At 28.2% G+C, this 12,308-nt stretch overlaps 1 protein-coding gene across 1 annotated transcript; it reads left to right on the top strand.

Moving 5' to 3' along the window:
- The first annotated feature begins 6,897 nt into the window (after window positions 1-6,897).
- Window positions 6,898-11,875, top strand: LOC111894403 (uncharacterized). Its single transcript, XM_052770802.1, is given in 13 exon segments — window positions 6,898-7,018; window positions 8,293-8,402; window positions 8,452-8,550; window positions 8,802-8,846; window positions 8,950-9,078; window positions 9,302-9,364; window positions 9,476-9,554; window positions 9,700-9,741; window positions 10,022-10,104; window positions 10,204-10,305; window positions 10,421-10,664; window positions 10,984-11,076; window positions 11,474-11,875. Coding segments are annotated over 13 exon segments (1,482 nt in total). The 3' UTR covers window positions 11,746-11,875.
- The last annotated feature ends 433 nt before the right edge of the window (window positions 11,876-12,308 follow it).

Here is a 12,308-nt window from a genome sequence, read left to right as displayed (position 1 = left end):
AAATGGGCTCCTTGTTGACATTTTACTTATATATATATATATATATATATATATATATATATATATATATATATATATATATATATATATATATATTACATTATTGGATTAGTAATTTTTTTTAATTATTGTTTTAATTTTTTTTAGGTTAGTTCTTTTTATTTGGATTATTACTTTTAATTTATTTTTTTCTTTATATAATAAATATTATTTTATTCGGTTATTAATTTTATTTATAATATATAATATTATTTCTTTCTATTTTTATTAGTTCAACCCTAAAATCATCAGAATACACAAAAGCATCACCTTTCATCATCAAAATTCACTGGGAACATCATCAATCACTTTCATTAAAGGTCCGACAGAAACTCCACCAACATTTTCCTCCAAATGTAGCCGAAAGCCACCTGTGACAACGTCTTCATAATTCATCGAAATCCTCCATCTCTCACACAATGCATAACAAATCGATAAAAACATTATAAGTTGTGGTAGTGACCGAGTGCAATTAAAAAATTAACTAGATGAAATTTATAATTCAATAATGTAATATTTATTTATATATAAACATATTTTAATCTATAATAATCCAATAAAAATTATTCTATTAAAAAAATCAAAAAATTAACTAAAAGAAAATAATAATCCAATAAAGTAATATTTAGTTAATTATTAATGTATATACATGTTATATATTAAAAATAATAATATTTAAGATATAATAATTCAATAAATAAAAAAGAAGTGATGTATAAATGGTCCTTGTAGTTTGGTAAAAAAAGACAAATTGTATAAATGATCTTTGGGCGTAGAATTATAACTTTTTTAAAATATTAGCAGCCAAATTGTTAAAGTTAACTAGAGATGAGACAAAAAAAAAAAAAAAAAAAAAAAAAAAACCCTTATTATAAATGACAAATTTTGCAATTTTATAAAGATTTGGTCCTTAGTCACATAAAATAAAAAACCACATGAAATATTTTAGCAAGATTGTCTATTATTTTTATTCATTTATCTGATGGGTCATTTTAATTAAAATAAATTTATAGTTGCAAGACAAGTTGCCACGGAAAACTCCTTTACAAAGTGGATGTTAAAAGTATAAAAATAAAGTTTTAATTCAAACAATTATATATTAATAAGACGGACAAATTAATAATTTGAAATTTTATTTTACTTGATACAATATAACAGTGACAATCAATTATGAAATTTTATTAATGAAAAAAATAAGAAGTGAATTTAGTCGATCTTGGTGCGGAGGTATTAAACAAAATGAAATCTTTCACAAGGCTCATTTGCAAATATATATATATATATATATATATATATATATATATATATATATATATATATATATATATATATATATATATATATATATATCATATTAGTTATATCTTGAATTTTAAAATATATAAAATACAAAGTTTTTTATACAAATCAATTATGCACAACAAAATCGTTAATATTTGCCAAAATTTTGAAGACTTGAATTAAGGATGGTAACTAAAAATTTAATTTAGAAAAAAATGACAATTTTAAAATATTAAATTCATTTATATAAAATAATTTATATTTCTTAAAGTAGACAAGGATAATAATTATTTTACATTAAATGTATAAATAGAAAATATAATTAAAAGTTCTAAACATAAATATTTTAATTAAAAGTGTTAATTTTTTATTACATAATAATAATAATAAAATGTAATAATTATTTTCCTGTAAGAAAACTATTCACTAAAAGAGTTATTTATTGTCGTTGTTTTGCATGGGCATATATATATATATATATATATATATATATATATATATATATATATATATATATATATATATATATATATATATATATTATTTTGCAATGAATGTTGTATATGTGTATAGTTGAAATAATTTTAATATGAATTTTAAAGTTTGATTATTCATATATTCATTAGAATTTTATTATTCTATTATAAATATATGTATATATATTTTTGTAGTAAATTCTAATTTTAGTTTTAACTTGTGACTATTTATTTATTCATTGCTGAATAATGACATAAAACCGTGGATTCAAAATTCATTGTAGAATAATAATATAAAAGTAGTGTTTTTACGTTTTCACACTATTTACAGTTATATATATATATATATATATATATATATATATATATATATATATATATATATATATATATATTTACTATATATTTTAAACAATAACATAGAGAAGATATATATTTATTAACAATTTTCTAAAAAAAGAAATGATATAAACCAGTTTCAAAAATAATTAATACATGTTATTAGTTTTTACTTGTTTATTGGTTTTGTAAGGTCTACACATGCGTGTTTCTCTCCAACCCATCCAAAAATCAAAACTTCAACCGGTGTAAGGGTTAACCTTCATTATGGGTTAGTCAAAAAATTCACATGAGTCCTTTTCTTGTCAGAAACCCCACTGTGAAACCCTAGCCCTCAAGCCCATGAGAGGGGATACACCTTTAAGGTGCACACATGTGTGTTTATCTTCAACCTATCCAAAAATCAGAACGTCAGTCGGTCTAAGTAGGCCTGTCGAAAAAACCCGAAACCCGTTCTACCCACCCGACCCGTTCCGAATTCGGGTAGAATGGGTCGGGTAGAACGGGTAATGGGTATGAACATTCGGGTAATAGGTTAACCCGATAATAATATAGGTCGGGTTTTAGGTATAAATATTTATTTTCGGGCATACCCGATTACCCGAATTCGTTTTTTAAATAATACCAAATATACAATGCAGTCACGTACGCACACTTCAAATAAAACAAAACCCTTCGTTTCCTTCTTATGAACGACGGCTCGACAGTCAACGCAAACTTGCAAAGGGAATATGACGCTGAAGCTGAAGTCCTGAACCGTCATCACAATTCTCAGTTTCTCACTATCGCACGGAATGAAATTAAAAAAGTACATAACATATTATAATGATTTGTATTGTTATTATATATGTACTTGTTAATTCTATGGAGTATTTTCCTACCTGATTCTTTATTAAACCAACAAACATGTAAAAATAAAAAAATAAAGAAAAAAATTATCAATAAGTGTCATTTAAGAAATTTTCAGGTATACCCAATAATTACCTGACCCGACCTCAAACCCGAATACCCGAAACATGAAAACCCGAATTACAATATAGGTCGGGTATCGGGTAATATTTTCTTAAGGAAATACCCGTTCTACCCGAAACCCGAAAATTTTACCCGTTCGACACCCCTAGGTCTAAGGGTTAACCTTCATCTTGGGTCAGTGAAGAAATTCATAGGAATCTCTTTCTTATTAGAAACCCCAACACGTTTAAATATTTCAAACAAAACATCCCTCGTTATATGAATTTTGTATGAATTAAAGTCCAAATGTGAAGTGGGAGAACTACTTTATCATCCTATTGATGATATTCTTGATTTTATACGATTTATGTTAGTAAGAAATCAAGGTCAAAATTGTATTTTCTTCTGAAATTTTAGAATAATTTGATTCGAAGCTCCAAATGAAGAATCCTAGGTCTTCCTGTCGGTGCAATCGTTAAAAGGTGTTTATGAGTCAGGACCCATCGATACATTGGTTGATCATATATATCTTGTCTTTTAAAGCCAATATTATATTCATCTAGCAAAAAAATAGAAAAATTGCAAAAGTCGTGTCAATTCGGAATTTATACTCTTTCAAGCATTTGTTCCATACGAATTTATTTATTAAGTTAGTTATATATATATATATATATATATATATATATATATATATATATATATATATATATATATATATATATATATATATATATATATATATATATATATATATATATGGATGGAGTGGTTGAAATGAAAACAAAAAAAAGTTAAAACCCTAAGAACCATTTTTTCATTAAGAATTTTTTGGACAAATCAAACACTAATATAATATTAAACAAAATTTTTCACACCTTAGTTTACAACTAGTTGCCACTTGTCATATGACCACCACCGGACAACCACCAAACCACCATCGGACCGCCACTGGAGTAACAAATGCACTGACAAATTTTTAGTCGTATTCACAGCTTAATAGGACAAATACAATAACTCATATTTCTATAGTAATAACTTTGAACATATACATTTTTATTTTTGCAACCAAATATATAAAATTTAATGAAAAAAATAGAATTATGCCATGATAAATTCATTTTTTCCACTTCTGTATTGTAAATCTCTTGAAAAAGGTATATCGTCTGAAAGACATATTCACAGTTTAATAAAATATTAATTCACTACTTCACGTTCTCTTATTTTCATGTATGCATTTAATCATATTTTAACACACAATTTAAATAAAATATACAATTTATACAGTCCATTATCAGCTTAATATATAAAATTCACAGTTTAATACATTCCATTATACACTAATTCACATATTCAAAGAAGTCAAACTCAAACCCTACCACCACCACCACCACCTACCATATGTCGCCACCAATCACCTATGCCACCGTCGTAAACATTCATCCTTCCAAATCAGATCTTTAAGTAAAATCATGGATTCATAGCTTAAATATATATTAATTTAACTAATTAATTCACTAATTTAGAGTTTATTGCAAAAAAACTTATAAAAACTAATACATTCTTATATATTTAAAATACACAAAAATAAATATATTCACAAGAAAAATAATACAAACATTCATACATAAATCTTTTATATTTTAACACAAATTCACTTAAAATTCACAGCTTAATAGAATCAATTCACAACTTAACACAGTCAATTCATAGTTCGGTATGCAAAATTCATAGCTTAATATAATAAATTCACTGTTTAATACACACAAATTATACATTCATAGCCAATTATCAATTTCAAACTTACATTTATATCTTTAGATCTATAGGTTAGTACTTATTTCAAAGTTTATTTACACAAATATTCACAGTTTAATCATTACATACTTTATTCAAAATTATAAAATAAGATGTGTATAATGTTACTTTCATCTTATATTTTAGAAGCAAAAAAATCATATTAAATTCACAGCGTAATGTAGTCAATTCATAGATTAATACAATCAACTCATCTTAATATAATCAATTTGCTCTTTAATACACAAAATTCATTACTTAATATAATAAATTCAAAGTTTAATACAAAACTATACATTTCTGATTTTATTCTCAACTTAAATCTTACATTTGAAGACTTTAATTTACAGTTTAATAAATCGGTTTTAGACTTTTATTCACAGTATTTACAACTTAAAAACATACTTGATTTTGTGGAAGCATTTCATCAAACACCTTGTGTGCACTACACAAATGCACAATTTAATGGAGCATTTCAAGACGTTCATTCACTGTTTAATAAAACAGTTTTGGACTCTCATTCATAGTATTCACAACTTTAAAACATATTAATTCACTCATTCATAGTTAAAACTTACGTACATTAACAGAACTAAACATATTTAAATGTCCTTATTGAAATAATCGGATCTGCATAAAAAATCAAATATTCACAGCTTAAAACTTATAAAAAATCATGTATTTATAGTTAAAAACTTATAAAAATCAAGCATTCACAACGTAAAACTTATAAAAATTTATGCATTCACAACTTAAAACTTATATATTCTTATTAATAACAATTAAAACTAACATTAACATAACTAAACAATAATTGAAACAATAAAACATCACAATCACAACATAAAAAATATAAATTAACATTTTCTTTTGGAGAAAATACTAACATAGTAACACAAATTCTAAACTCAATTCGTAATATAAAAACGTAAAGCATAAGCTATGAATACCAATTTTAGGCAAATATTATAATAAATAAGAAAACAAACTTGAATTCACAACTTAATAGCAATGGATTCAAAATTAATATTTTATGCAAATATTATAACAAATAAAAAAAAATAAAGTTAGATTTATAACTTAATAACCATTAACGAATTAAAGATTCAAATTCATGTGTTTGCAAATTAAATAAGGTAACAAAATAAACGACTTATAAAATTTTGGTTATCGGTTCGAGTTGTTAATAATAGAAACTAATGTAAATAATATATTTATTTTATTTCATACTTGTGAATAATGTTTATTTTATTTCATCTTTTATGTGCAAACACAAAATACATATAAAAATCAAATCTTAATACAACAATTCACAATTTAATACAATCATTCATAGTTTAATACATAAAATTTACAGTTTAATATAATAAATTTACAGTTTAATATAAAAAGTTGACATTTAACTCTTCCGATATGTTTATGTGAGGCTTTCTAGTCCATAAAGTTTAGACGTAATTATTTAGTCCATAAAATAAAATTTATAAGAATCTTTATTTACTAATTTATTTTTGAAAATAAATCCAAACTGCATTTAGTGAATATATATAACCTATTATTTTAATTAATTAACTGCAATAGTTAAACGATGAATCGATTTCAAAACACTTCCAGAATACAAGTACTATACAAATACTTAAAGTGACTTTCTGAATTGCTTTTAATTCAAATTGATTTCCTTTAGGCCTAATCCACTTAAATTCAGCTCATTAATAAACATAAAACGATTTAGCCCATTGTAACCCACAGTTCGTGACCTAAATTCGGAAAGTCAACAACATTTAAGATATTACCTCATTGCCGGCAGTTTGTCTAGCTACTCCATATCACGTCATTATAAACTTCTGACGACTACATTGCATCAACCACCACTGCTGTTTTCACTATTGTCGAACTAGTAACATCGCCGGAAAACCTCAATAGGGAGAAGAAATCAAGAGATCTTAACAATATTTCATTAGAAACTCCATCCAGATCTCATATCTGTGCTCTCATGATAATCCTGCTTAGAATTGCACATATGTCGGCAGCGGTGGTCGACGAAATTAGATCTGCTGGTCGATGTGGTTGTAAATACGGTAGAGTGGAGGTGGAGGGCGACGAAGGTGAAGTCACCAAAAAAGGTAGTGTTGCCGGAGAAGGTAGCGTCATATATCTGCGACTGTAAAATCGGAGAAAGTGAAGGCGTCGGAGAAGGTGAAGGTGCCAAAGAAGGTATCGTTGCTGGAGTTGTTAGGGCGGGCATCGGCGACCGCAGGAGGTGTCGATGGTAGAAGGAGGGAATTTCCATTTCTACCGTGTTTTTTTTTTTTCTTAAATAATACATAGTAAACCTTCTATTCGTGATAATTATAGCTTACCATTCCATGTTTTGATAAGAATTTCTCTAAATTAGTTGGTTCTTAGGTTCTTAATTTTTTTTTGTTCTCATTTGAACCTTTATATATATATATATATATATATATATATATATATATATATATATATATATATATATATATATATATATTTACTATCTTATAAAGGAAATCTAACTATTTCTAAAAATACAATGAATATAATAATATTATTTTTTAAGACGTTCAAACCCTTAAGCTAATGGTACAAATAGCCATCAATAAAATAATAATATTTTTTAAGTCGCACTGTAAAATATGAAGAATGGAATACAAGTAATCAATGCATATGAACTTGTAATGCGGGTTTGACCTAGTTCTTTAGTCCTGCTGATAGTTGTGAAGAAGCCTGAGATCACGGCAAAAATCTTTCAGTTCTTGGCCCCCTTCCCCTATATCTGTTCTTCTTCTCCTTCGCAGAAATCATCCCATTTCTCTTTCTACTAAACAATTTTCTTCCTCTCTCAGTAAAAAAAACTCTAACACCACTCAGTTACACTGTGCGTACCACCACCATTTCTCTTTCTTCATTGCTCATGGGTGTTCATACATCGAGATACATGTTATATAAACGCATCTCCTCTCCCAGCCTATTAAAACCCTAAAATTCTAAATTCTCTCAATCAGTGACCAACTCCCACTTGCAGAAGATGTAGAGGACAACCACCACACATATATACAGACCGTCGTCACTCTAACTCTTTTGTTTTGATCGACGTCAGGTTAGATTGTTCTCATACATGGAAAATCAAAGGGGCTACCTAACTTGAAGAAAATCCAAAGGGAACAAAGAAATGATGATTCTATGTACAGATTAGGTGAAATACAAAATTATAACTTTTTTCTCAACTTGTTTACTGTTGGTACGGGTGATTGTAGTCTAGGGTTTGTAACATGGTCGATTTTAGATGGATTTGTTTCCTATGATTTTTTATTTTCTTGGATTTTTCTATCTGTCTTTTTTTTTTTGCCAATTTACTTGAATGATTTTTGGTTTTTGTTTGTCATTTCGTTCTTAGCTGGTGTTAACACAATTTCTATGAAAGATTCATGTTATATGTCTATTTTCTGGATGGAAACCCTAAACTTTGGAGTCTTCCGATTTGCAGGTATTTACTCTGTTTTTGAGGTTCTTTTTTTTTCCTTTCTTACTCTCAATGTTTGTCTTTAAATTTCAGAATTCATGGATGAGCTCACACATATTCAATCGATGGATGAGCTCACACAGATCAATAGGAACCACTAATGGCAACACTGGGGAGACACAGTCACTATTAGTAAGTCTACTAACTTCATATTGATTATCGTATGTATCTAACTATCTACATATTTCTATTCATGAATTTAAACATGTACATCTCCCTAACCCTAATTATGTAACGTGATGTTGAAGAATAACAAGTGTATCTATCTAATTTTCTCTCGGTTCATTTACAACTTCTCCCTAATTACTGTTTCTAACTTAAAATGGACTATTTTCGTGAACGGATTTACATGTGTTTTGTAATTCCTATTTTTTGAAACATAGGTGGCGTGCACCCTTTTATCAAATTCGTTCCATGTACCAACTCAGGTTTACATATTGTCATCAAATTCTTTTCATCTACTTTTGTTGTTCGTATTCCTGGTGAATTTTTTTTGACTTTTCTATATTTTTTTTGTCTTTATTTGTATAGGGATGTGATCCGTATGTCGAAGTCAACTATAAAGAAGAACGATTATACCCCAACCACTTGATATTAAGATTTAAAAGAGAGTTTCACTATGCACCCCAACTGCTTGATGAAATGCTTGAACCAGGCCCTGTTCCTTGAAAGACAATAATAAATTGGGAGAAATTAGAACCAGTTAAGATTGTGTAATAGGGTCTCAAAGGTCAACGAAAGTAGTGTTATCCCACATTAATGGTGTCGTTCCTTCTTCACAGAGTGAGCCTCCTTGGAATGGTTCTTTATGATACTTAAAAATCATATTTTTCTCACATTTGTTATTAGAGTCGATGCAAATTTAATTTTTATGTTGTTTCAGGTCAAGCATGACACCTTCATTCCAGTTTATTTGCTACTCCCTGAAAGTATAAAAATTGATGGTGTCTGTTAAAGCAAGGTCTCTTAATATCAACTTTATGTTGGATGATACATGAAACCATAATTTACTAACTTTATCTCTTTTATTCTTTTATGTATCATACTGCAAATGTAGACGGTCAAACAAATCTTAAAATCAGGAAATGGGGAAGATATTGGACTATTTGACAAGGTGAGCTCCTTCGTTTGTTTATGTATGTTGCAGATCTTTAAAATACATGTTCTTGATTCGTTCGATTTTGAAATATGATTGATTATGTTGGTCTTGATTGATTTTCGATTTCGAAATGGGGTTTGTTTCTACGAATTTTTTGAAATTGTTTCTTTTTGCATTCGTAGGTGTGAAATCTCAATTGGAGTATCTTCAACAATGCTTGCGAGGTAATACTTCCAGTTACATTTTGATTACTGTTTTATCTTAATTTGATATTTATACAAATTTTTAAATTCTGCAGTTTTTGCATATAGTTGAAATCAATCCCCATTTATAACTTCAAATTTTTAATCAATCTAATCTCTAATCTTTTAACTATGATTTTTCCAAATTGATTGTGATAGTGTGGTGTTTGCTTATTAGAGAAAGCCAGAGAAATGACACTTTTTCCATTAAGCCCTAACTTTTTACAAATTTGCACTCATAAATTGTTATTAAACATACAAGGGTATGAGCAATTTGGGATTTCAAGAAAAGGATCCAAATATGTTTCAGATCAGTATTGCACCATTTTCTATGACAAGGAAAAGGTAATACTTTGTGTACTACTTTCACATAATTGCTTAATATCTATACTTTTGTTTATTATTATTAAATTTTCTTGTCTCGTATTTTCTTTTATCAAAAAGGTGGAGTTATTAGAAGGAGGAACATTTTGGTTATCAGAATCTCCTTCTATTCCTGAAAGCATATCATGGGGGAGTGAATCTCCTTCCATAGCCACATGGGCAATATCCTTTTCAAGCATATAATATAAATATTATAATGATGATTAAATCTTGAAAAACATTTGAATAAATGTTTTTTTTTTTACTTCATTCGTTTCTTTAACAAAAAAATCTCTACACCTTTCAAATGAAAAGAGTAAAGTCGCCTGGTTTTTCATTCCAAATAGTGAATACAAACATGGATGATTTTAGCCCTCGTGCTCGTAGGCGAAGTGCATTGCTGACGTGGCAGTATATTGCTTCATTACCTCCTAGCTTGCCAGTTCTATATTGTGGAGGTTTTAATACACAAAAAGAGTCAACCACAGGACGATTTCTTTTGGGGAGATCAAGGTAATTATACCTTATTTAAAGTCTGTTTGGTTGGATGGAATGGAATGGAACAGAATGGCATAGGAATGGAATAGGTAGAGTAATGGGATAAAGAATGTAATGGAAGAGTCTACCAATTTAGCTGTGAAAATTGCTTTGTATTTGGATGACATTGTTATAACTGTGTAGATTCTTCAAAGTACAATCTTATAAAGAAAATGAAAATAGATAGCTATAATAAGTCAATCAAAAAAAAGTACATTGCTATTTCTTGCCTTTAACCCTTCAAATATTTAAGAAAATCCATATTACCTTTTTAGTTTGACCTTAAAAAAGTCAAAGAACTAACATTTTTCCCTTTGTTTGGAGAACATGGTGTGGTAGGTGGTATGAGAGATGCATGGCCTAATGCCCGATTGAGGAAAAATGTGTCACTTGTACGCACCTTTCATGGATTTAAAGGTATCATATATTTTTATTTATTATTTATATCAATCTCAACTCCCATTTTTCTTTCTTTTTACTATTAAGTGAGCAAATTACCATTTTACCCTTTTGTCATCATTAAGTCCATTAAATTAAAAAGAAACAAACACCTAAGTCAACTTGTGGAGTAAGTCCTATATGCAAAGACTGTTTCTTTTTGGGACGGGGATGAACTATCTGGATGCGAGCAAAATGACCATTTTACCCTCCTGTCCTTGTAAAGTAAAAAAGAAACTACACCCAAGTCAACCCAAGGAGTATGTTTCTATACGCACAAAGACTTTTGTGTCTGGACCGAACGAAGTCTCTGAATGTGAGAAAATGACCATCTTATCCTTCAATCTTTATAAACATATAAAACTTCATATTGTAGGCAGCAAACAAGGAGCTGTTGAGTTCTTTAAGTTGATTTTCTGTGCACTTTGCCTGTGTTGGGATCGACAAACTCAAGATTTTCATGTAGATTGGATCCTGTTTAGAGGAAGATCATTGGTGCCTGTTTCATGTGAAGTTGTGAATGATAATATTGATGGTCAATATCTGTATTCTAATTATCCAATCTTTGTTGAATTCATGCTTCCAAGAACAGTCAGACTCCTTGATCCGCCACCTGTCCAAGATGATGCAACTTCTCCACTTTCTTGATTTGTTTATTTGTTTATATTCATTCAAGTTATTTGCTTGCTTGTTTGCTTGGTGTTTCTTGATACCAAATGCTATTGCAATTCTTGGAAATTTTGTGGGATTTGATTGAAATTTCTTGACTCCATTTTTACTTTCTTTCTGTCCTGAAAGTTGATTGATGAACACAAGTTGTAGGATGAAAGTGTAGTTATAATGATTGATAGTTCAACATATATTATGTGTTCGGTAACTAAATGAGACTTGCAATGCATAAGAACCAGAAAAAAATGATATTATTTAATGAGTAATAGTCAATATGATTCAAATAAATATCACGTTTAGTATGACATTATTTAATGAGTAATAGTCAGATATCTATAATGACTTTTAGTTTATGACCAAAACTGTTATATCTTGTCCTCACAATTTTTTTAAATATAAAATATGTTTCGACGCAAAACTGTTATACACTCTGTTTATTAGTTTGATGTAGTTATGGTGATTGCTAATTGAGAATTTGAATGAGAAATTTTGTTAACCGATTAAATAGACTACCTAACAACAAAATGTTATTTGAAATTATG

This window comes from Lactuca sativa, chromosome 4, assembly GCF_002870075.4.
Source record: "Lactuca sativa cultivar Salinas chromosome 4, Lsat_Salinas_v11, whole genome shotgun sequence".
NCBI lineage: Eukaryota > Viridiplantae > Streptophyta > Magnoliopsida > Asterales > Asteraceae > Lactuca > Lactuca sativa.
Note: the sequence above shows the minus strand (reverse complement) of the source record. Positions and strands in the feature narration are given on the sequence as shown.